The sequence below is a fragment of the Puma concolor genome, chromosome E1, assembly GCF_028749965.1.
Source record: "Puma concolor isolate L17-30 chromosome E1, mPumCon1.1.hap2, whole genome shotgun sequence".
In the NCBI taxonomy this organism is placed as follows: Eukaryota; Metazoa; Chordata; class Mammalia; order Carnivora; family Felidae; genus Puma; species Puma concolor.
In genome coordinates this window covers 58,688,699-58,712,826 of record NC_141680.1, presented here as the reverse complement: position 1 = coordinate 58,712,826, position 24,128 = coordinate 58,688,699, and the positions used below count along the sequence as shown (strand labels likewise).

At 47.6% G+C, this 24,128-nt stretch overlaps 1 protein-coding gene and 1 long non-coding RNA gene across 8 annotated transcripts in view; both read left to right on the top strand.

Moving 5' to 3' along the window:
- The window catches only part of RNF157 (ring finger protein 157), an 84,020-nt gene that overhangs the window by 48,071 nt on the left and 11,821 nt on the right, over positions 1–24,128 (top strand). For all 7 annotated transcript variants that reach the window (XM_086688113.1, XM_086688108.1, XM_086688114.1 and 4 more), the window contains exons 3-14: positions 6,867–6,955; positions 12,787–12,933; positions 13,372–13,489; positions 13,957–14,023; positions 14,323–14,366; positions 14,732–14,783; positions 16,668–16,735; positions 17,482–17,641; positions 17,796–17,908; positions 20,750–20,988; positions 21,710–21,818; positions 23,712–23,823. In XM_086688113.1, coding sequence (XP_086544239.1) covers positions 6,867–6,955; positions 12,787–12,933; positions 13,372–13,489; positions 13,957–14,023; positions 14,323–14,366; positions 14,732–14,783; positions 16,668–16,735; positions 17,482–17,641; positions 17,796–17,908; positions 20,750–20,988; positions 21,710–21,818; positions 23,712–23,823 — 1,318 coding nt within the window. The remainder of the gene's footprint in view (positions 1–6,866; positions 6,956–12,786; positions 12,934–13,371; positions 13,490–13,956; positions 14,024–14,322; positions 14,367–14,731; positions 14,784–16,667; positions 16,736–17,481; positions 17,642–17,795; positions 17,909–20,749; positions 20,989–21,709; positions 21,819–23,711; positions 23,824–24,128) is intronic.
- LOC147574541 (uncharacterized) lies at positions 17,918–19,647 on the top strand. The gene is made up of 2 exons (XR_015244307.1): positions 17,918–18,769; positions 19,011–19,647. It is a non-coding gene; the product is annotated as an uncharacterized LOC147574541 (long non-coding RNA).

The window sequence follows — 24,128 nt, the reverse complement described above, 5'->3', positions numbered from 1 at the left end:
CTGAGCCGAAGTCAGACACTTAACTAACTGAGCCACCCAGGCGCCCCAGTTTTTTGTTTTTTGTTTTTTGAAATATGGAATGAAGAAGGCTTTGTTCCTCTTGCCCTTCTTAGGGATTGGCCTCTTGAAAATGCCTGTTTCAAAATGACTGGAAAACGAAGAGCCTGGGTGGCTCAGTCCGTTAAGCGTCCCAAGTTCGGCTCAGGTCATGATCTCACAATTGGGGAGTTTAAGCCCCGCATCAGGCTCTGTGCTGACAGTGAGGAGCCTGCTTGGGATTCTGTCTCCCTCTCTCTCTGCCTCTTACCCACGTGCACATGCTGTCTCTAAAAATACGGAAGTAAACATTTTTAAAAAATGACCAGAAAGCTAGCGTTTGGTGGCACTAGAACATTCACATGCTTCACTGGGGGAGAAATAGGTGTTGTATATTAAAATGCCTATTTCAGCTAATACTGCTGCTTGTCTCTTTGGACACATTCTTCCCATACAGTGTCAGGCATCTCAAAATCTCTTGCTTAAAAGTGGATTCTTATTTGTGAGCTGGGTTATGAGTCTTCTGACCAGATGCAATCCGGAAGTCAGGCGTCTGGAATGGAGTGCTTGTCTGAAAGTAGTTTCTCTGGCCATTAGTCATTATTTACCAACTTGCCTGGAGGGAAAAGATGACTGTGTCTGCTTTAATAAAACACTACTACTTCCCTTTTAACCCCCCTTAAAATGAGCTGGTGTTAGGCAAAACTCTGTATATCTAAAAACAGCTCATCCTCAGGAAGGTACTTTTATTTTAGGAGCACAGTAGGATTGGGTTGTGCTTTATCCTGATCCTTCCCGGGAGGGGCCTGGTTTTGGCGAGGGCTTTCTGTCAGTGGGGAACTGAAAGTCGAGTAGGTTTCATTTGTCACCAAAGCAGTACATAGCAGTGGTCACTGACCTGGATCCGTGTGGTTTCATGGTGGATGCTTTACTCTGCAGTGGATTTTCCATGTTTTTCTTATCACCGGTTAGAGGGATTGGAGAGACTCGGTTAATTGGGCACACTCATACTAGGGTTTAAATATTTTGGGAAAGGTCAACATAAGATGTGATGTCACATGGCCATGCCATTGGTCCTGTGTGCTTCCTGCCAGGGGACCTTGCAAAAGAGTTAACGGACTATAAATAGGCTGCCTTCTTGGACTGATTCCTTTGGTAACCAACCCTGAACACAGAGCATCTTTGTGTTAAGGTCATCGTGTGACACCCTCTTGGTGTGTCGCTCACATTTCTGATATAAGCGAAAAGAGTGTCTTGTATGTTGTCAGCTTTGTGATCGCCAGTCTTTCTACACCGGTGATTGACTCCCCACGAGGGTTGGATGGGAGATTCGTGAAAAGGGGTTTTTAACAGCTGTGAATATAGCTTATTTGATGCTCTGGTCTATAGCAGGGACAATACAGTCTGTCTCAGTGCTGCAGCTGGTAAATAGGCAAATTCATTTCAGAGCACTCAAGCCGAGACTAAACTGTTCTCCCCTGACACCGATCTAAGAAAATGTTCTAAAGCATCGCAATTCTAAAAATACCCACTGGTGAGTCTAGGACACACTACACATCTGAGAAGAGGGGAAATAGCGAAAGCTGAGAACATAAGCAGACATCAAATAAAAAGGAGGTGACATTTACATATAAAAATCCAAAAAATCTATAAAAGACAGGGTTTCTGTAGTGCTGTAAATGAGTTATTCGTCTGACCCCAGATGTCGGTTTCCATAGTAACTATTACTTGATCCTTCAGTACAAATATTACAAGACTGCTAATATATTAAATGAGTTCTTTTCTATTTTAATCATAGAAGATTGGCTAAAATAATATCCTCTCTCTTTGGAAGCAGGTTTTTGGCATTTGGGGCCTTTGCTTTCCTAAATAAAAACTGCATTAGTGCATTTTAATTTGCTTTTCTCCCCCACTTTTTTTCTTCCCTATTTTTTTCTTTTTTCTATTAAGATTCCTTCCAAGGAATGTTCATGGCATCACTGCTTGTAATAGTGAAAACTAGAAACAGACCAAGTGTTCATTAGTGAACGATTAGTGACTAAGTCATGGCATGAGGTAGACTTCTCTTAAAGAACCCCAGGGCCCCTTGGAACAATTCCGGGGATCAGAGAAAAACACAAGATTAACCTGGAATATCTTGTGGTACCAGAAAGTAAGGAAATGCTCAGAAAACAATGGGGGCATGTCAAAGCACACAGTAACCACCTTGAAGGAGCCCCCCCACAGCCAAATCTGGGAGGCTGTATGCATCTGATCAGGCCTAAATCTAATAGCAAACGTTAGCAAATTATGTACTTAAAAACTTTTTTATTGAAGTTAATTACTTATTTTTATGAATGGCTATTGCCCTTTTTATAGACTACTGGGAATTGCCTAATAATTTACAACTAAAATAAGATATGCTATTACCTTATATGCCTTGTGACCATATTTTCTACGACAAAATGTGTGCATCCGTTGGGGTGGTTTAACAAAATACTTGAAAATTAGAATGGTTTAGAAGTCTAGGATATATGGTTGATACACACACACATATATACGTGTGTATACTTTGTACGTGTATACACACACACACACACACACACTCACATAACCCAGCAACGCATGCTTCTGTTGAGTCTAAACTGGCAGTTCCACATTTGGTCACTAGGTGGCACTTGGCCAGCGTAAGGCTAACGTAAAAGGAAACTGATGAACACCAGGATAAAAGGCCAAAGAGGAACTTGCTCAGTATTCACAGGGAACCCTGATTGGTAGTCCCCTGGGGCTCATTGAAAGGGTTCATTTGGCTGAGACTGTACCATACTCCTATCCTGGACATGAGGTGTTTGGGATTTAAATTATTCTGAGATTTGGTCTTATTTCAGTGCAGAAGCAGCAGGCCAGTGAGTGCAGTGGCCCAACAAAAGCTGTCACAGCTCTGTGCCCCTTACAAGCAGGACCAGGAAAGGTGTGCCGGGTCCCTCATTGAATCCCAGGCCTAGCACGGAGTACTCAGGATGAAGCGAGAGTGTTGAATGGATGGGTACCCATCTTTGTGCTTTGAAAATGGTTTAGAGGAACCCACTGTGCTCTAGAAATATCTCTCAGTGCCATGCGTCTGAGCACCTCGGGCAGGAGAGGAGCAGTGACTGCCTCTGCTGTGGCCGCCATACCCTGAATGTACATTTGTGTCTCCTGCAGGTGCTGTTAGATCTTACAAACAAAAGGAGTTTGTCTTGCTGTGCTCCAAGAAAGCTTTTCTCTGAGAAGACCTTAGATACTCCTGTTAGAATTTAAAAGGAGTGTGGCATTAGGTATGCTTTTGTATGTACTGCTGGCTAAGTAAGCGTAAGGATGTGATCCAGGGTTTCGACTCTAACCTGCAGAACCTGAACAGGATGCGGTACCTTCTGCAGTGAGTGTTTAACTGTCAGGCTTGCTACACTCTGCTCAGGTTCCTAGAATACTCCCGGGATCAGAACAACCCATAGGCTTGCCCTGCACTAGCTGAGGCAGCTACAAGAGAAAGAACCAGAACTCTTGGTTCTGGGTTCAAATCCTGATTCTGCTATTAGGCCTGGATCTTCAGTAATCAGACAATCTTTTGAATCTCAGTTTCTTTATCTGCAAAGTGAGGATGTTAAGACTGACTTTCTTCCCATCAACCAGCATATCCCATCAACCAGCATAATTTTTGAGTTCCTCCGGGACTTTACAATCTGGTGTGCATGGCAAACACGTGTCCCAGTGTTGAGCCTATTGAACAAAAATGTATTTAAACTGGGGACGGATGGTGGCGACGGAAGCACGGCATGTGAATGTACTGGAGGCCACCGAACCGTGTGCTTAGAAAGGTGAAGGTGAAAATTTTCATGTTATGTGTATTTTACCACAATTAAGTAAAGTCAAATGAAGAACGAAATATCCAAAGAACCCAGCATGATCCTGGCACATAGTAGACTCAGGATCCACTCGGTGACCATCCATTGAGTTCGGGAGTGAGTGGTGACAAGGAAGACCACTAGATACAAGTACCCTGGCACAATCAGCCCAGTCAGTGGGAAGAAGTGGCCTTTTCTGTCTTGGACAAAGCATGCCACCAGGCCCACCGATGGAGGAAGACTGTCGAGCCTCTGCAGGGCATATCCTCCTGACTTCTCGCCTCAAGCTCCAGATGGGCGTATGGAATGCCTTCCTGTTCCTCAGGCATCATCCTGGAGTACATCAACTGAACAGCCTCACGAGGGACGCCTAAGTGCAGTTTCTGGGATTCTGCTTCACTTTTCATAACGAAGACAGGGTTTAGGTAAAGACTAGTGGACAAAGAATTAAGTTTGGTCTGGTCAGGGACTGACGGACAAAACCTCTGAGGTCAGTACCTTTATGACCGAGAATTGAGGCTCAGGGATTATTCGAGGTGGAGGACGAAGAGCACTAGTTTTTCTTTTTCACTTTCCTTGTGTTTTTCTTTTTTGGGGGGTATAGAGGGTAAAAGGTGAAGAAAGAAGGAAGAATCGCCTTTTTTTTTTCTTTTTTTTAAACTCAGGAGTTATGGATAACTCCCAAGTACCTGTGCAAATGAATATGATTAACTTTGCTACTCCAGAAAAAAATTTTAATCCCAAAGTCATTTATTTTGGCTTTAGAATAGACTAGCACTTGTGTCGGATTTTCTCGCCTAATTACTTTTTGCTTAAGCTTGTTTTAAAATTGTTTTAAATTCCTTTAGTGTGACAGCCTAGGGAAGTTGGGGGGGGGGGGAGGGGAACAGGCCACAGAGAGGATCTGAACCAGAATTGAAGCTTTCCTATAGAAAAGCCCCCTCGTACGCTGCCAGTGGGAGAGCAAAATTGGAATCAGCTTTCTGGAAAACAATTTGGCAAAATATTTTTTAAAGTCTTCAAAATATGCTTACTCTTTGATCCAGTAATTCCACTTCTAGGAATTTGTCCTAAAGAAGTAATCAAACAAGCATGCAGCAATGTAGGGACAAGGCACTCACCACAACATTTGTATCGGCAAAAACAAAAAATAAAAGAAGAAGAAGAAAAAGTAAAGCCAATGGAAAGCACTGAATAATATGGAATTGGTCAAAGAAAGTACGGTGCTGTCTCTGATGTGTGTAGCCACATTGGCAGATTGATTATAGACTTTAAAAGTCTATAGGGTTAGGGTTAGGGTTAGGGTTAGGGTTACCGCATCTTTCTAAATGAAAAACGGAAAAAATTAGTGGGCACGGCTGCATAGATATCTCTGCACAGAAACAGTGCAGAGATACAGAGATGGGTGGCTAAGTAGACAGAGAGCTGGACCGATGGATGAGTGAGGGGATAGATGCCTGTCTGGAGACACATATTCTGCAGTGTTAACTTTGGTGTTGCTGAGTGCTGAAATTATGGCTGGTTTTGTAGTTTTTGCGTGTTTTTCAGATTTTCTGCTTGAACACGTATTGCTTTATAATTAGAAAAGCCAACCACCCTGTATTTTGAAAGAATACATGTTTAATGTATCCATGAAAAAGTAAAATGTTGCTATCTAACACCCACAAGGTGGGTAATCTGAAGGCGCATGATTGTAGACTGAATGTGTTTTCTTTTTTTTTTTTTTTAATTTTTTTTTTCAACGTTTATTTATTTTTGGGACAGAGAGAGACAGAGCATGAACGGGGGAGGGGCAGAGAGAGAGGGAGACACAGAATCAGAAGCAGGCTCCAGGCTCTGAGCCATCAGCCCAGAGCCTGACGCGGGGCTCAAACTCACCGACCGCGAGATCGTGACCTGGCTGAAGTCGGATGCTTAACCGACTGCGCCACCCAGGCGCCCCTGAATGTGTTTTCTTAAGGGGCCCATTTCATACAAGTGAATTATCAGCAGTCATACTGAATACATAAAATCACACGTACCGCGGGTTAAATTATGTTTCCCAAGAAAAAGAGCACATTCAGCAAAAATCTGTGAAGGCACGATTAGAGTATAATGTGGGTATCCTATTTTCTGATCCCAGCACTAGGAGGTAGACTCTTAGAGCCTAGGAGTACCACAGTTTGGCCAAGCTACAGAGACTGGTAGGTTTTCTGTGAATTATATGTAAAAAACGTAGATTGTCCAGGTAACACTAGAACAGTCATTCTTAACTGTCTGAAAGCAAGTCTCGCGTAACGTTTCTACTGTTTTCCCTTTCTTATCACATTATCATCATACAGAACTCCAAATCCAGCCCTCTAAATGGGGCAAGAGTGAAAGCATAAGGTAAATGACGGGCAAGCACAGACCTCTTAGGACCCCAAAATAGCTCTTGGCTCACATTTTAAAGGAGTCTGCTTTATATAACCAGCTGCAGGGAAAATTTGTTCTTCACTGTTTGCAGCCTCAGCTCTGTACACAGGATGGGCTTCTCTTTTATTTACGGTCCCTAAATCCCGAAGACACCATGTGGCTTCACTGAAGGAAAAACCTCGCAGGTCTGGCTCCCTGTCGTCTCAGGTCAGATGGAAAAGCCTTTTGTGATTAACTCGGCCACAGTATGTCCTTTGGCATTTGGAACTTCAGTGAGAGTTTTTATTAGTTACTCACATTTTGAATCCTGACTCAAATGAACTGCATCTAATGGAAAAAGCAGAGAAATCTCGCCCTTTTGACGCCAAATCGAATCCCCGTTCTACCACTAGCTGTGACCTTGGGCAAGTTCGCTTAACATGTCAGGTCTGGGTGTCCTCACTTAGTTAGGAGAGTGGCGCCTTCCCATCTCACCTCCCAAAGCTGTTGTTTGACAGCCTTGAAGCTGTGTACCAGCCGGGGACAGTGACTGGTCTCTATAAACATGCTGCCTTCTCACTTTGCTTCCGACAGTTTCCTTATGCTGCCCCACCTCCCCAAGAACCTGTGAAGACTCTGAGAAGCCTGATCAACATCCGAAAGGACACACTAAGACTTGTAAAGTAAGTTCCCCTGGGGCTGGGGCTCAGGCCCGGTTCTAGGTGCGGAGCAGCTCCCCTCCCCCACCCCTCAAGAGACTAGCAGAGCAGTTTGTGGCCAGACCCAGAGTCTCATTCCCCTGGCCTCAAGGATGTGAACTGCCCTGGCGGTGATCGAGCAGCCCCTGTCCACGTAGATTAGGTCTTCCCGCATCCAGATTGTCCAGAACTTTATGTGAGAGTCTGTGTTTATGAAAGACTTTCCCTTTTCCCAGAAGCAGTCTTTATTCTTGTTTTATGATAAAATATATATATATATATATATATATATATATATATATATATATATATATATATATATTGGAGCGCCTGGGTGGCTCAGTCGGTTAAGTGTCGGAGCCTCTTATCTCGGCTCAGATCATGATCTCGTGGTTCATGAGTTTGAGCTCCTGACAGCAAAGAGCCTGTCTGGAATTCTCTCTCCCTCTCTCTCTTCCTCTACCCCACTCGTGCTCGCTGTCTCTTAGTTTTTTTTTTTTTTTTTTAATGCTTATTTATTTTTGAGAGAGAGGAAGAGACAGAGCACAAGCGGGGTAGGGGCAGAGAGAGAGGGAAACCCAGAATCTGAAGCAGGCTCCAGGCTCTGAACTGCGAGCACAGAAGCCGACGTGGGGCTCGAACCCATGAACCGTGAGATCATGACCTGAGCCGGTCGGACACTTAACCGACTGAGCCACCCAGGCGCCCCTATCTCTCTCAAAATAAATAAATAAATAAAATTATTGAGGGGAAAAAGTGAATCTTGCAGGTACCTCAGCAAGCTTGTGGAAAAATGGGATATTTGCAGTTGGAATATAAAAGCATTATTTTATTGCTTATATTTACTTTTCAATTTATTCTTCATCTCATGTGTCCTTCCTCAGAGGAACTCCTTGTGTCCTTGTCTGGTTGGTTAATCATCATCATCATTATTAAGTATCTTCAACATTTACCTTCTCTGTACAGTCCGTAAGATAGTGTAATTTTTACACTGATGCTGCCCTCCAGGTAGCATGCTAATCTGATGCCCACTGGTCCCCTGGGAAGACAGCTTTGGCTAGGGCAAATCGCAGATCTCAGGTTTTTCTGAACGGACAAGGAAGATGACTCATGAGTCCATTTTATGCCCGTATAGGTCAGTCCTGTTAGCAGTAGGAAGTTTTATTTCTGATCATTGTTTTTAAGATGTAACTCATATGCTGTACAATTTGCCCATTTAAAGTGTGCAATTCAGTGGTTTTTAGTATATTCAGGGTTGTGCAGTCATCACCACCATCTAATTTTAGCACATTTTCATCATCTCCAAAAGAGACCCTGAACTCACTGGTGGTAACTCCACATTTCTCCTGAAACCCCTCTTTCAGGCCTAAGCAACCACTAATTTACTTCTGTGTTTCTCTCCTGATTTATATACAGTATTTCATTTGTCCCTGAAGTTCTGACTGCTTCCCCAACGATTTCCCCAGACCTGGAGTCAACTCTGGGGACCAGGCAGCCAAGGAGGTGCTTGCTCTGTGCACAGAGCAGCCTGCAGGCGGGTGCTCACCCTCCGTGGGGCAGCTCCCGCCGCAGCAGAGTGGATTGCGGCCCGTGAGCCCTCGGGAGCCAGTGGCTGTCGGCCGCTCTCTCCTCTTTCTCTCACCCTATAAGTCCTTTCCCGTCCGTCCGTAACGTAGAGAGCAACACCACACTTTACCTTTAATGGCTCTTGTCAGAATTCAGCAAGATAACAGGAAGAAAACACCTGCTGTTCAATAAATATTAAGGTGAAGGGTGTTTTGGGTCTGTTTTTCTGAGATTATGAGAATAGGGTAAATACTGATTCACAGATTTCCAGGTAAAAATGGAGGATTGAACATCTTTCGCTTGCTGTCAAAACCCACTAATAAGAGTATTTTCAAAAGCATAAATCCAGTGGTGCCTGGGTGGCTCAGTCCATTAAGCTTCCGACTCTTGGTTTCAGCTCAAGTCATGATCTCACAGTTTGTGGGATGGAGCCCCGCATGGGCTCTGTGCTGACAGTGAAGAGCCTGCTTGGGATTCCTTCTCTTTGACTCTCTCTCTGCCCCACCCCTGCTCATGCTCTCTCTTTCCCTCTCAGAATAAATAAATAAACAAACTTTTTTTTCAAAAGCATAAATCCTGGGGTGCCTGGGTGGTTCAGTCGGTCAAGCGTCAGACTTCTGCTCAGGTCATGATCTTGCGGTGTGTGAGTTCGAGCCCCGCATCGGGCTCTGTGCTGACAGCTCGGAGCCTGGAGCCTGCTTCAGATTCTGTGTCTCCCTCTCCCCCTACCCCTCCCCCGCTTGCACTCAGTCTCTCAAAAATAAACGTTAAATTTTTTTTAATAAAAAAAGCAATTTTAAAAAGCATAAATCCAGAAGAAGTGGGGGAATGGGAGAGGAGTAACTGCAAAAACTAAACCTCTGAGTTTAGAGGCTGGGACAAATGGTAAGAGTTAAATAATGCAGCAGGCCTGTGAAATCAGGATCCCAAGTGAGCCGAAGGAAAAGCTGAGAATCACCCAGTGGAACTGTGACCCCCCCAAAGGCTCAGGAAATGGCAGTACCAGGACCTCTGGATATCGAGGTGCAAGGCCAACGTGAAGAGCATTGGTGGGAAGCCTGCTCGAGAGGCGGTCGGATCCTCTCTTTGCCACACGGCCAGAGCTGCCCTCTGCACACCCTGGCAGAAGGCCGGCAGGCGATTCTCAGTGCGAAGTTAAAACAGAGACTCTGTGGACTTGGGAGACCCAGGGACGGCTAAAGTTAGACTCAGTACTAAAGACGGGGGTTAAGGGAGTTTGGGCACACTGGATGCTGAACCCTCCAGCCTGCCCACCACCCAACACTGTCTGCCCCCGGAATGCTGGCTGCCAGGCCCTTGTCCAAAGAGAGGAACACTGTCTCTGAGGAGCAGGACCCTCCCAGATGGGAAGACCAAAGAGACTGGCCTTGGAGATTCCTCCAAAGACCCGGATTGGTCCCTGGGGAAGCCCAGGGTCCCCAAACCCCACCATGCATTCAGACATCCAACCGGAGATTTAATTTCTTAAATATGAGCAGACAACCAAAGATTCCTAGATGCATAGGGAGTGCCTATAATATGAAAGACGGTGGCAAGGGGCGCCTGGGGGGCTCAGTCGGTTAAGTGTGCGACTCTCGAACTCAGCTCCAATCTTGATCTCAGGGTCCTAAGTTCAAGCCCCAAGTTAGGCTCCACACCCAGCGTGGAGCCTACTTAAAGACAAAAGAGGGGCGCCTGGGTGGCTCAGTCAGTTAGGCATCTGACTTCGGCTCAGGTCATGATCTCACTGTTGGTGCGTTCAAGCCCCGCCTCGGGCTCTGTGCTGACAGCTTGGAGCCTGGAACCTGCCTCAGATTCTGTGTCTCTCTCTCGCTCTGCTCCTACCCCACTCATGCTCTGTTTCTGTCTCAAAAATAAATAAACATTAAAAAAATACAAAATATAGGGGCCAAACAAACCAACAGGAAAAAATATAACTAAGTGGAAATAAAAACTGCAGGAAGAGAAAAAGCTCATTTGTAGCCTCAGAGACAGTAGATGCTGTCTTATTTCATGGACACAATGACACAGGCCATTTAGGAAATAAACAAGACTCAAAAATAGCAGAAATGAAAATGTCAATAGAATGGAGGAAGAAAAGTTGAAATTTTCTAGAAGGTGGGCCAAAAAGGTGGAGATACAGCAAATAGAAGAAGAAAGATCCAAAGCATAGAGTGCCAGGTTACAAGGTGTCATATCCAATAATGGTTCTAGGAAGAGAACAGAGACTATAGAAGGAAGGAAATCATCATTAATGGCATAACTAATTTAAGAAAATTTCCCAGAACCAGAGGGCATGAGTTTCTAAATTGAACGGACCACTGGAGGGGCGCCTGGGTGGCTCAATCGATTAAGGGTCTGACTTCAGCTCAGGTCTTGATCTCACCATTCACAGGTTCAAGCCCCGTGTCAGGCTCTGTGTTGACAGCTCAGAACCTGGATCCGGCTTCCGATTTTGTGTTTCCCCATCTCTGCCCTTCCCCCACTCATGTTCTGTCTCTCTCTCTCAAAAATAAACATTTGAAAAAATTAAAAAAAAAAAAAAAAAAGGACTACTGGAGTGTTGAGTTCAATGGATGATAAGGCAGAGATTATATATCAGAGGGAAAAGGGCCAGCAGTTGGAATGGCTTCTGGAGGCGGTGCTAGACGCCGGAGGATGATGCAGCAATGTTTTCAAATGGCTTTTTAGAAGTATTTATGACCCAGCACTCTTTATTCAACCAAATAATCTTTTCATTTTTAAGTGTATTTATTTATTTTGAGAGAGAGAGAGCGAAAGAGAGAGAAGAGAGCGCACAAGCAGGGAAGGGGCAGAGAGAAGGAGAGGCAGAATCCCAAGCCGCAGGCTCCGCGCCATCAGTGCAGAGCCTGATGCCGGGCTCAAATTCACAAACTGTGAGATCATGACCTGAGCCGAGATCAAGAGTCGGACGCTTAACCGACTGCCCCACCCAGGCGCCCCTCAACCAAACTTTTAGTGTGGTGTGACTAGACTAAAATCTCTCAAAAAGTTGATCCCTCCAACACGTCCTTTTTCAGGAGGCTAGTGGAAGAGGTGCTCTGCCACAGTGAAAGCGTGCCCCAAGGAAGAAGAAGCCAGGAGATGCAGGAAAGAGGTGGAGGGGACTTCCCGGGGTAACGGGGGGAGGGTGGCTCCGGGTGGTTGCACCCAGGCACAGAGGGCCTGGGGTCCAGGTAGGACCCCCCTCAAGAAGACAAAATGCATGGAACACCCAGCACTTCTGGACACGGAGAGATTTAGACGGATGGCAAGCAGAGGGCTAGGGTCTGAATTAGTGAGAAAGTACCTAGGAAACCGAGCGACTGAAAGAGAAATGAGCACAAACTCTTAAGAAAAAGGGAAAGAAAAATACTCAGAGATTACTCTGTGGCTAAGCCGGGAACCACGTCCGTATAATCACAGTAAGACAGACGCGGATGTGCTGAACTAGCAGAATCGAGATAGAGCGTACTGGGGGGTGGGGGGTGGGTACTGCATATGGGGCAGCGCGAGGAAAGAGAAAGAAATCCTGGTTCCCATAGTACGAAGTCAGCGGCTAGCACCTGGAACTGAAGAGTCCGGAATGATCCACGTGGGGTGCCTGGGTGGCTCAGTCGGTTAAGTGTCCGACTTCGGCTCAAGTCACCATCTCACCGTTCATGGGTTCGAGCCCTTCGTCAGGCTCTGTGCTGACAGCTTAAGCCTAGAGTCTGCTTTGGTTTCTGTGTCTCCCTCTCTCTCTGTCCCTCCCCTGTTTGTGCTCTGTGTCTGTGTCTGTCTCTGTCTCAAAAGTAAAAATAAAAACATTTAAAAAAATAAAAAGGATAATCTGAGCATGTTGTATAGAAAATAGGTAAATGTGGCAATGATCAGCTAAACGAGGTAAAGATTGTCTCTGAAGAGGGGGAAAGGAGGGGGGAGGGCCTGCTATGATAGTAACAAGCCCCGCGGAAACGAAGCTATGTGATTAGTAACTTCGATTACGACAAAACTAAAGAAAAAAGAAAAGAAAAACAGGTCTGGCAAATGCACAAATGTTCATTATAGCACCGCAAAACATCAGAAGTCACCTAAATGCCCAACAGCAGTGCTCACGGGGTGTTCAGCCATCACTCGAAATGAAGGTGCAGGCCTAAGTTTCCAACCCTGGAGAGAAGCTCACTATGTATGAAGTGTAAAAATTTGTAAAAGATAAATTGAAAACTGGTTTGCGAGCTCCCAAATGCCACGTCTTTCTGGTTTTCTAGGTGTGCCGAGGAAGTGAAGACCCTGGGAGAAGAGGCAGGCAGAGCTAAAGTCCACTACAATGTGGAGTTCACCTTTGACACTGACGCTCGGGTGGCCATCACCATCTACTATCAGGCCACGGAAGAGTTCCAGAATGGGATTGCCAGGTAAGAACGAGAGGCCAGGTGAGCCACATCCCTCCCAGACAGGCGAGCCTTCTGCACTCACCTGTGGGAAAAAAAACCTACGGACCGGGTGAGATCTGGTTCCTGAGCTCAGACTTTCTTCTGCAGAGCCCCACCTCTTTGCCTTTTCCCTTCAATCTGGGCCAGTTTGTGCAGCGGCAGATGGTGGCACAACCTTGCATTTCATCAAGATGCTGCTAAAAATCTGTTAAGCCACCTTTGTGCGGATGTGTGGGTTGGACATACAATCTTAACGGCGTTCCCAAGCAAGAGCAAAGGACACATTAGAAGGAAATATTTCCTTTCCTTTTCTGTACCTAGAGCCCGTTGATACTGAGACCAGGCGTGGGACGGAGGAAGCGGTCAGATCCTTCCGGGCTAGATACTGACTTTTGCTTTGTCTCCCTCCCTGATGGACAGCTACATCCCCAAGGACAACAGCCTCCAGTCGGAGACGGTGCACTACAAGCGAGGGGTCGGCCAGCAGTTCTGCCTGCCCTCCCACACCGTGGACCCCTCAGAGTGGGCAGAAGAGGAGGTGAGCTGCCTCCGGGGGCGGTGACAGGCTGCTGGGAGAAAGCGTGGGGGCAGGTCCCTCACGTGGACCCAGACGGGCCTAGGACCTAGTCGGGACTCCGGCTGGCAGTGCCCGGACCGCCCAGATGCTGGGAGGCCATGTTCTTCAGCGCTGTAACTTCTCCTTGCCCTTAAAACACACCTCATGTCGATAGCTTTTCTGTTCCAAAGTAGCGCGTTCACCCCGGGTGTTTTGAGAAAGTCACGTTCAAAGAGAAGAACCTGCCAGTTAGAGGGCTTCACAGCCATGAGACTTTAGAAAGCAACGGTGGCCTCCAGTTAAACAGACTTAGGTGGTCACGAAGTTGACGAATGAGAGCAGAGATGAAGTTAATGCTTCTTGACGATGTCTCCCTTTCTGATGGACTACTGGGCCATTTAAACGTGTTAAGTCTTTCCTCCCCTCCCCCCCCTTTTCTTTCCCTTCAGCTTGGCTTTGATCTGGACCGAGAGGTTTACCCTTTAGTGGTCCACGCCGTGGTGGATGAAGGAGACGGTAATGGGCGTTCTCTGTCTTCTTTTGCTCTACGCGCTGCCCTTTTGTGGTGCACAGGCCGGGCAGTCGCTGTGGCCTCGGGAACAACACGCCCCCTCCGTGGGGATCAGGCAGCCGGTTTCCATGCCCCTTGCACTCCTTAGGCTGATGAGAACAGCCCTGGGTGAGGGGACGGGCCCCTTCTCCTGACGGCCCAGAGCGTCTGGTCTTCCGGGTTGGGGGGAATCGGGGAAGATAGATGGGTGGCAAGGTGTGCCATTTGGCTTCCTCCTTCATCCGCGTGCCTTTATTTTTTTCAGAGTATTTTGGCCATTGCCATGTACTGCTGGGCACTTTTGAAAAGGTGAGTAGCTTCACAGGGCCTCACTCGGTTCTGTTTAGCTGTCTTTTGTGCGGGGACGCGTGCGGCCTGTTGGCCGGCTCCCTGAGCGCGGCAGGACAGGCCCAGCTCCCCACGGAGCGGGAGGAGCACCACACTGGGGGCCGCCCTCGGGCCTCGGTCCCGCTCTGCCGCCCACGTGCTGCGCGACCTGCAGCTCTCGAGGCCGCAGTCTCCTCTTCCCGAGACGGAAGGGTCAGACTAGATGCTCGTGAGGCCCCGCGGCGTGAGGAGTGTGCCATCGCACGCAGGTGTCATTGAGAGGAGTGCCCGAGAATGCCCGGTTCCTGCCCCTGCTTCCTGGTCCTAACGGTCGTGTTTCATTCCAGCACACCGATGGGTCATTCTGTGTCAAGCCCCTCAAACAGAAACAAGTGGTAGGTATCTGAGGGCCGGGGATCGTTGGCCCCCCCCCAGACTTCTTTCTTTTCATCTCTCTCTTTTTCTCTTTTGCTAAGCATGCTTCTTTCTCTTCCACTCCCCCCCTTTTTTTTAATCCAAGAAAAGTTAAAATAAAAAAAAAAAGAGTGCTTTTGTGTGTTAGAAACTCCTTGGGTGGCCTGAAAAGAATACTGACTTTGGTGTCTTTCTTGTTCCAGAATTGTTGGCGTGGAGGCAGCCATTATCTGAGCAAAGGTCTTGAGAAAGGAAAGAACAGGATTTGTCTCTTGACATTAGGTTTAGGGAGAACTCTTTTCATTGAAAATGCCAGGGCGAGAAACATTCCGAGCTAAAGGATAAAATGTCGGGGTCCAATTCAGAGCCAGTTAGGGCCCTTGGCTTAATTTATCCCACCAAGTGTTTTTCTAAAATTCCAAGTTTCCTGGCCATCTGCCGTCTTCCGGGATGACCAGCAAGTCACGCATATGTCTGCTCAAAGGCCTAACCCCTGCTGTGTGCCAGCACTTTTTTTCCCACTCTTGCAACGGTGAGCGGAGAGTCCTGGAGAGTGGTGCCAGTGGCACTGGCCGGCCTCCCCTGCAGATGGGTGACAGGTGTCTGAAATTCTGAGTTATTCATTAATGAGGCCAATAGTAGTCAGTAACACCTTAGTCTAAATCTGTTGATAATATCCTTTCCATTAGAATCAGTAGGTCGAAACAAGTTTTAAGAGACACAGGAGGAAACAGATCCTGGGCCCAGAGTACTGCCTGCCACGGCCAGGCTTTGGTGAGTTGTCCCATGGGGAGGCCTCATTTCCCAGAATGCCTAGATAGGATGGAAAGGCTACGGTAGCTCAAGGTAAATGGTCTATTTTCCTATTGCTAGCTTGGCATTAGCAACTGACTCTGTCACACCGGAGAGTGAGGTATAAAATCAGTGACAGGCTAGGTCTGAGGGGAGGGGATCAGTGGGACAGAGGTGAAGCCGAGGGAGGAGTGGGCTCGTGTAAAGAAACGAGAAAAGGGCCTGCTTTGGCTCGGACGTGGCTAGGCTAGTGGGAGTGGGCATTGAACTTGGGGTTTTAAGGAACAGGGCCAAGAGGGGTCCTTGGCTCTGTAGGTGATGGTGGCTCGTGCAGATGGAGGGGCTCCATTGGCCTCCCCTTCAAGATCTTTCTGTCTCTCTTTGCTTCAGATGTTTTCCTTTCCCCTCTTTCCCTTGCCTTTCTTTCTTGCTTTCTTGCTTTCTCTTTTCCATTCCTTTGGTTTTGTAATGTCTACACTTAACTTTGGATACATAGCTGATGCTTCTGTTTTGATGCACATTCTTCCATTTGCTTAGTCTATCCCTTCTTAACTGTCCGGAATAGTGAGCTGCAGTACACAGATTAGTGTTGTATTTGTGAACTTTCATGTTCCCTGTTGGGTATAATGGTGGGTGAATCAAACATTGGATTTCCTTTTCTCTGTCAAAGAGAAAACATAAGTAAATAAAAGCATCCTTGGGGTGCCTGAGTGGCTCAGTGAGTTGAGCATCCGACTTCGGCTCAGGTCATGATCTCACAGTTCGTGAGTTCCAGCCCCACGTCGGGCTCTGTGCTGACAGCTCAGAGCCTGGAGCCCGCTTCGGATTCTGTTTCTCCCTCTGTCTGCCCCTCCACTGCTTGCACTCTGTCTCTCGCATTGTCTCAAAAGTAAATAAACATTAAAAAAAATTTTTTTTTTAATTAAAAAAGAAAAGCATCCTTACTTGTCTAGGCCTTTGCTTTTTTTCATTGTGCATCAGTAGTCCTTGGCTACCAGAGAAGGTTGAGGGGCAAGTTCCTACTTATCTCTGTTGAGTCAGCCTGCCCTTGAACTTCTCTGTTTGCTCTTCAGGTAGATGGGGTCAGCTACCTCCTTCAGGAGATCTATGGAATTGAAAACAAGTACAACACCCAGGATTCTAAGGCAAGTTCCATCCGAAATTCTGAATGTACTTTTTTCCCTGGGGACGGAGTAAGAAATGCTCTGATGAAGGTGGGATCTCAGGGTTTAGCATGACCAACTCTGGAATCAGTTTGGTCCTAGGAGGGTGTTCTCTTGTTCCTTATTTCAGATGCTTATGCTTACATCACTTCCAAAATGAAAAACACAGGCAGGCTGGGATCAGTTGTTCTGCAGAGTTCTGGTCACTCAGTTACCTGGCCGGGTTCTTACATGGCCCCTGCCCTTCCTGGTGTGGTCTCCTAGGGCCCCGCCAGATCTGTCGGAGAGGACAGATCTGAGCCCCACAGGACGAGCTTGAGATAAATAGTTCCCAGAAGAAGTGATACTGACCAGTATGTGAACGCACTTGCTGAACGGTAAAGTCAAGTCAAAGCAGGGGTGCCTGGGTGTCTCAGTCCATTGAGCATCCAGCTCTTAATCTGGGCTCAGTTCATGATCTCACAGTTCATGGGATCGAGCCCCAGCACAGAGCGTCAGGCTCTGTACTGACAGGGCCTGCTTGGGATTCTCTGTCTCTCTGCCTTTCTTTTCCTCAAAAATAAATAAACTTTTTTTTTTTTTTTTTTTTTTTTTTTTTTAAGTCCAAAGCAAATGTAAGGTTTTGTTCTTACCACTTGTCTCAGCTCTTCAGGCAAAGCTGCTTGTGAAGAAAATGGAGGACACGAAGGGCTTTGTGTCACCGGCTGAATTTCTGTCTCCTGGGACAGGTGGCTGAGGATGAAGTGAGCGATAACAGCGCTGAGTGCGTGGTATGTCTCTCGGATGTCCGCGACACCTTGATTCTGCCCTGTCGCCACCTCTGCCTGTGTAACACGTGTGCGGACACCCTGCGCTACCAGGCCAACAACTGCCCCATCTGCCGACTGCGTAAGCGCCAGCACCGCAGGCCGGGACCCGACAGCGGGGTCTGTGAACTGACCGACACTGGGGTGGGGGTGGGGGGACTGTGGTTTCTGCCCGGGCTTGCGTGTGGCCTGACTCCTGCATCAGGATGGCCCGATGGCCTGTTTCCTGCTTCCAGCCTTCCGGGCACTGCTTCAGATCCGGGCCATGAGGAAAAAACTGGGCCCCTTGTCCCCAACCGGCTTTAACCCCATCATCTCGTCTCAGACGTCTGACTCGGAAGAGCATTCAGTAAGTTGGGCTGGGCACCGTGACCGTTTGTGAGGCAGGTATTCTGCTCTCCTTGCTGGGTTTTTTTTTCACCTCTCACCCTTCTTTACCTGACTTTGCAACAAGTAATTAAACCCTGGCACGCTGCAGTATTTGGTAAGCTGGCTGAGGTCACATTGTGTTAAAACCGACCGGTATTACCACGGAAAATTGGATACTGATCATTAAATCCCCCTTTTCCTCCCTGGGAACTGGGCGTCCAGTTAATATTTACGACGCCTAGAGCTGTCTGCGTGCAGCCTCCTCCCAGTGGGGTCCAGCTCTGGAACTCCCCCCAAGCAGAAACAAGGGGATGATTGTTTTGGATTTGAATACAGTTTACTGTCTTTATCCGAGTCCTCGAAGAAGGTAACTGTTTTCTTTATCCCATTTCATGGCTTTAGCAACTGCAACCCGAGTGGATGAAATATTTCACCTCAGTTTCACAGCATAAGTGATGGCGTTAGAACACAGCCTCGAAGCTGTGCTGTCGTAGCAGACACCGTCTTCAGATTCATACACCAGTAGAAGAGAGCCATTGTTCAGTACATGGTATTAGGATAATTAGTTAGCTATTTAGGGAGGAGAAATCAGCCTAGCACTTTACTCCTTACCAGATTAACAACTAAAATTCCAGATAGAGTAACTATATTAAAGCGAACGAAACCAAACCAAATATTAAAGACTGAGAATAAATTGTAGGTGATTCTTTAATTGACTTGGCATGGGAGAGGACTCTCTAAGCTTAAAAGCAGAGGAACACTACAAAAAAAAAAAAAAAAGAAGGGTAGATTTTACCGTATAAAAAATGTGAAAGTTCATATGTGTAAAAAATTAAAATAGGTAGGGCGCCTGGGTGGCGCAGTCGGTTAAGCGTCCGACTTCAGCCAGGTCACGATCTCGCGGTCCGTGAGTTCGAGCCCCGCGTCGGGCTCTGGGCTGATGGCTCAGAGCCTGGAGCCTGTTTCCGATTCTGTGTCTCCCTCTCTCTCTGCCCCTCGCCCGTTCATGCTCTGTCTCTCTCTGTCCCAAAAATAAATAAACGTTGAAAAAAAAAATTAAAAAAAAAAAAAAATTAAAATAGGTAAACAACAAATCATTTAAAGAAAAAAATGTCTTCAGCATTTATATCAGAGGAAAGACAATGTCTTTGCCATGGCTCATATGATAAAACAGTAGATAAATGGACAAAGGATTTTTTTTTTAATTTTTTTTAACATTTACTTATTATTAAGAGACAGAGAGAGACAGAGCATGAGCATGGGAGGGGCAGAGAGACGAGGAGACACAGAATCCGAAGCAGGCTCCAGGCTCTGAGCTGTGAGCACAGAGCCCAACGCGGGGCTCGAACTCACATACTGTGAGATCATGACCTGAGCCAAAGTCGGATGCTTAACCGACTGAGCCACCCAGGCACCCCAGAATATTTTTTTTTTAATTCTCAGAAGAGAATGCTTAACTGGTTAACAATCTTTTTTTTTTTTTTTTTTTAAGTCAACCACATTAGAGATCCACCATATACCAATCAATTAGAATGAGGTTCCAGGGCGCCTGGGTGGCTCAGTCCATTGAACATCCAACTTAGGCTCACGTCATGATCTCATTGGTTTGTGAGTTCAAGTCCCACATTGGACTTGGCTGCTGTCAGCACAGAGCCCACTTCAGATCCTCTGTCCCTCTCTTTCTCTGCCCCTCTGTCATTCTCTCTCTCTCTCTCTCTCTCTCTCTCAAACAAAAAATAATAATTAAAAAAAAATAAAATGAGGTACCATTTTTCACCTTTCAGATTCGAAAGCTTTTTTTTTGTTTAAGTTTTATATATTTAGTTTGAGAGAAAGAGAGAAAACATGAGCAGGGAAGGGGCAGAGAGAGGGAGAGAGAGAATCCCAAGCAGACTCCACGCTGTCTGCACACAGAGCTCAAACCCACCAATCATGAGATCATGACCTGAGCTGAAACCAAGAGTCAGACACTTAACCGACTAAGCCACCCAGCCGCCCCTAGATTCGAAAGCTTCTTAAAGATACTCCATGCTGTCAGAGAAGCAGTTGAAATAGGTTTTCTGTGCTGCTTATAGGAGTGTGACTAGAAGGCTCTTTGAAGAAACAAAACCGTATAGCTGTATACATCAAGCGCCTTAAAAACATCTGTATCTGGTCATCGAAGATCTAAGAATTTAATACCGAGAAAACAATGTGGAAAAAAAAAAAAGATTTGTGGTAGCATCTCTCTCCTTGCTAGATGGGATGTTGCCCACCTCACGAATTGCTTAATGAAGCCAATTAAATCCCCAAAAACAATAAAAGATCTGTACACAAGGATGTTCCTCAAAATGTTGCTTACAGTAGGAAATGGTGGATGCAGCTAAATCCCGGGCAGAGAACAGGTAGGAAACATGGAATCTGTGACAAGGGGACGTGTATGAAGGAAAATACTTACATTTGCTAAAATAAAGCAGGATATAAAATTGTGATTTACAGATAGGGGCGCCTGGGGGCTCCGTCAGTTAAGCGTCTGACTCTTGATTTCTGCTTAGGTTGTGATCTCGCGGTAATGAACACGTATTCCCTGTAACGAACCTGTATTCCCATTACAATCAGAAAAATAAACATTGCTGAGAAGATGTTCGCCTGTAAGCGGAATGTAGGAATATGCAGGTTCCCTGACATTGTGTCTTTCTTTGGCCTCCTTTGCAGAAGCTTTTCTTGCCAGACCAGATGTAAAAGAAAACATTTTTTTTTTCAGTGTAGAGTGAGAAACATGATCATGTCATAAAACAAAGAGTACTTAATTAATTTTTCAACCTGTCTCTGATTCCCCTAGTCCTCAGAGAACATTCCACCAGGTTATGAAGTTGTGTCTCTTCTGGAGGCCCTCAATGGGCCCCTCACCCCATCCCCAGCGGCCCCTGCCCTTCACGTGCTTGGAGACGGCCACCTCTCAGGAATGCTCCCCTCGTACGGCAGTGATGGCCACCTGCCTCCTGTCAGGACGCTCTCTCCACTCGACCGCCTGTCCGACTGTAGCAGCCAAGGAATCGAGCTCAAAAAGAGTCTCTCCAAGTGAGTGGTTGGTGCTCGACAATGTTGCCCCTCAAGGCCCTGATGATAGGCTCTCACTCCTTCTGTCACCTCCTCAGTGCTGGCTCACGTCCTGGGTCCCCAGGGCAGCGTAGACCTTCTGGGTTGTTCCCGGAGCTTTTTTGTCCCACTTAAGACCTGGGGTGAACACTCTGGCAGAAGGTTACCCCATTCCATAGGTGAGGAAGATACTTACGGTACCTGTGGGTACTTAGGAGAATCCAGACAGGCAAATCTCATGTGTTTTGGGGGGGAAAAGGACATCCCTAGGGTCATTGACGCCTGTGGGGAGCGTCGCTCAGTCTAAAGACTGAAGGAACCTTGTAATCTGTACCTGTACCTCATAAGCATTTAAATCCAACTAGGCACAAGTCATGATAAGCTTTCTGTGGCAGAGTTAAGGAGCGTATTTTATAGATGAAAATGTTGAGACCCTAAAAATGTCAGTGACTTTTCCCCAGGTACAGACACAAGTTACTAAAGGAGTTAAAGGTAAAGCCCAGATTTTCTGACACCCCGAAAAGCACTCAGGCTACCCCTAGGGCTCTTTCCCACCTCCGTCCTCCTCCTTAAGACCTGGGCTTCCTTTCCGTCCCCTCTCGGGCCTCTTCTTCCCATGGAGTCCGGCTCGTGACAGTACAAGCCAGTCCCCCTCTTCGTGTGGATTCTGGCGCCAGATGCTTTCCCCTCCGGACTGTTACAGGTCTGTTTCCCAGAACTCTTCTGTGTTGCGTGAAGAGGAAGACGAGCGTTCTTGCAGCGAGTCAGAGACACCGCTCTCTCAGAGACCCTCAGCTCAGCATCTTGAAGAGGTAATTTAATTCCCCTCCGTTTCTCGGACGTTGGACCACAGGTTCTTAAGTCCCACAGGCCTCTCCAGGTCCGTCTGCCTTCGTTCGTTCCTCGGGCACCTTGGAACACCCTTTGAGACAGCAGCAAAGATTTCATTACGTCCATCTTTTCAACAATATATTGAGCCTGTGTTCTCTACCAGGCACTGTTCTGTATGCTGAGAACAGTAGCAGTAAGGAAACTACAAAAGTCCTTGCCCTGGTGGCGCTGATATTCTTGCTATCGGGGCTAGGATGGACCCAAAGACAGGAGAAAAGGGGTGTGTCAGACCGTGCTGTGGATTGGCTCGTCAGACAAGGGAGTTCAAGGCCAGAGGTGGGGGCTGCTGTCTGTAAAAAGTAGTCTGTGAACCAAGACGGAAGGAGGTGAGAGAGTGAACGATGCAGATGTCTGAGGAGAGCAGGTTGCGGGCGTGGGAACAGGCAGCAGGAAGGCCCAGCAGAGGTGCGTTGGGAGGCCGGTGGAAGAGGGCGGGGCTTGCCACCCGTGCCTCCCACAGGCTTCATTGAACAGGTTCATTACCCCCGCTCTCTGTACGGCGGTGAGCTAGGGAGAGTGAACAGGCAAACCTGATGAAGTGGTTCCTGACCTTGGGAGCTCAGTGTCTGGTTGGGGACAGGACACGCACACAAGTATCAGTGCTGTGCCTAGCACTGTTTGCTGAATGGATGAATAGATGAATCTTTTTTAATGTTTTATTTATTGGGGGGGGGGGCAGATAGAGGGGCAGAGGATCCAGAACAGGCTCTGCGCTGCCAGCAGCAAACCTGACATAGGGCTCAGGCTCCTGAACGGAGATTGTGACGTGAGCTGAAGTCGGACGCTCAACCAACTGAGCCACGCAGGTGCCCCGCTGAGTGAATTTTAACGATAGAGAAGAAGGGACAGTAAAGTGCTGTGGCAGAGACAGGAGCAGTTATCAACCAGGGGAGCAGAGTGGAGGAGTAGCATTTGAGCTGACTCTCAGCGTGTTTTAAACTCCTAGAGAAAGGCGACAGAAGCATCTGAGATGGCCAGGGCAGGGCACACAGAGGTGTAGGGCGGAGGCCGGGGCTCTGAGCAGGCCCGCTGTCTGGGAGAGCTTTGCTGTAGGAAGGCCTGCCTGACGGAGGCACACAGTGGCCGCCCAGATTCCAGCAGGCCGTCAGGATGACTCCACTGGCCCAGGCGGGAGGGAATCCTTGAGCTACAATAAACACAGAGCTCCTTGGGCATCCACTGGCTCAGTCAGTAGAGCACGTGACTCCTGATCTCAGGGTCGTGAGCTCAAGCCCCACGTTGGGTGTGGAGACTACTTAAAACCAAACAAAACTCCTGGAGAAAAGGTTATAGGGGCAGAATCCCCATCTGCCTGGGATGGGGTGAGGGTACTGGCCCAGGTGACCGATAGCTGGGGTGTCGGGAGTGGGTGGGGAGGCAAAGGTAGTGTTTGTGTTAGGTCGACTGAGCTGGAACTAACCCGATATCCAAGCGGAGGTGCCTGGCAGGCAGTGAGGCCTCTGCTGGTTTTGTGTTCTCCTTCAGAAGGAAAGCGGTTTATAATCCTGGGGAAACCTGGGGTGTTCCCGTGTCACAGCTGCTGGGTGACCTGTGTCACCTGAGCTGCAGTCTTTGTATGGCCCTAGCAGATGCTGTGCCTCAGGCAGGATGTGCTGACTGAAGTTTGCGCCTCCCCTGGGAGACAGCCATTCCAGGCCAGGGTGGCAGAGAAGTGAGGACAAGAGAAACCGCCCCTCCTCTGCACGTAGCCCCCTGATGGAGGGGCCCTCAGCGCCCCCGATGCCCCCCTCACCCTCCGTAGCCAGCCCCCTGCCCTGACACCCTTCCCTTTGCACTTAACTGTTTCCCTCCAGGAATGTGGCATAACTCCAGAAAGTGAGAATCTTACCATGTCATCGTCGGGAGCTATTGACCAGTCGTCTTGCACAGGGACGCCTCTCTCTTCCACAATCTCCTCCCCAGAAGGTACATGAGGGAGGGGGACTGCACGCTCGGCCCCTCGGCCCAGCGCTCAGCACCCCTGACAGTTCCTCCAGGATGGACTTGGGCCAGCAGGTTGATAGACCTAAGTTGCGTGACTAGCGAGGCCAAAGTCAGAGGCAAGGGGGTCCTGCTGACAGCCAGGCAGGGGGGCAGGAGTCCTCGCCTGTTTCCCGGCCTGCTGTCAGTGGTTCCTGTAACATTAAGTCAGAGACGAGCAAACCCTGGCAAACCCTGGCTCCCGGGGTAGAGTCCTGAGCTCTAAAATGCAAAGGGGCAGAACCTCGGAA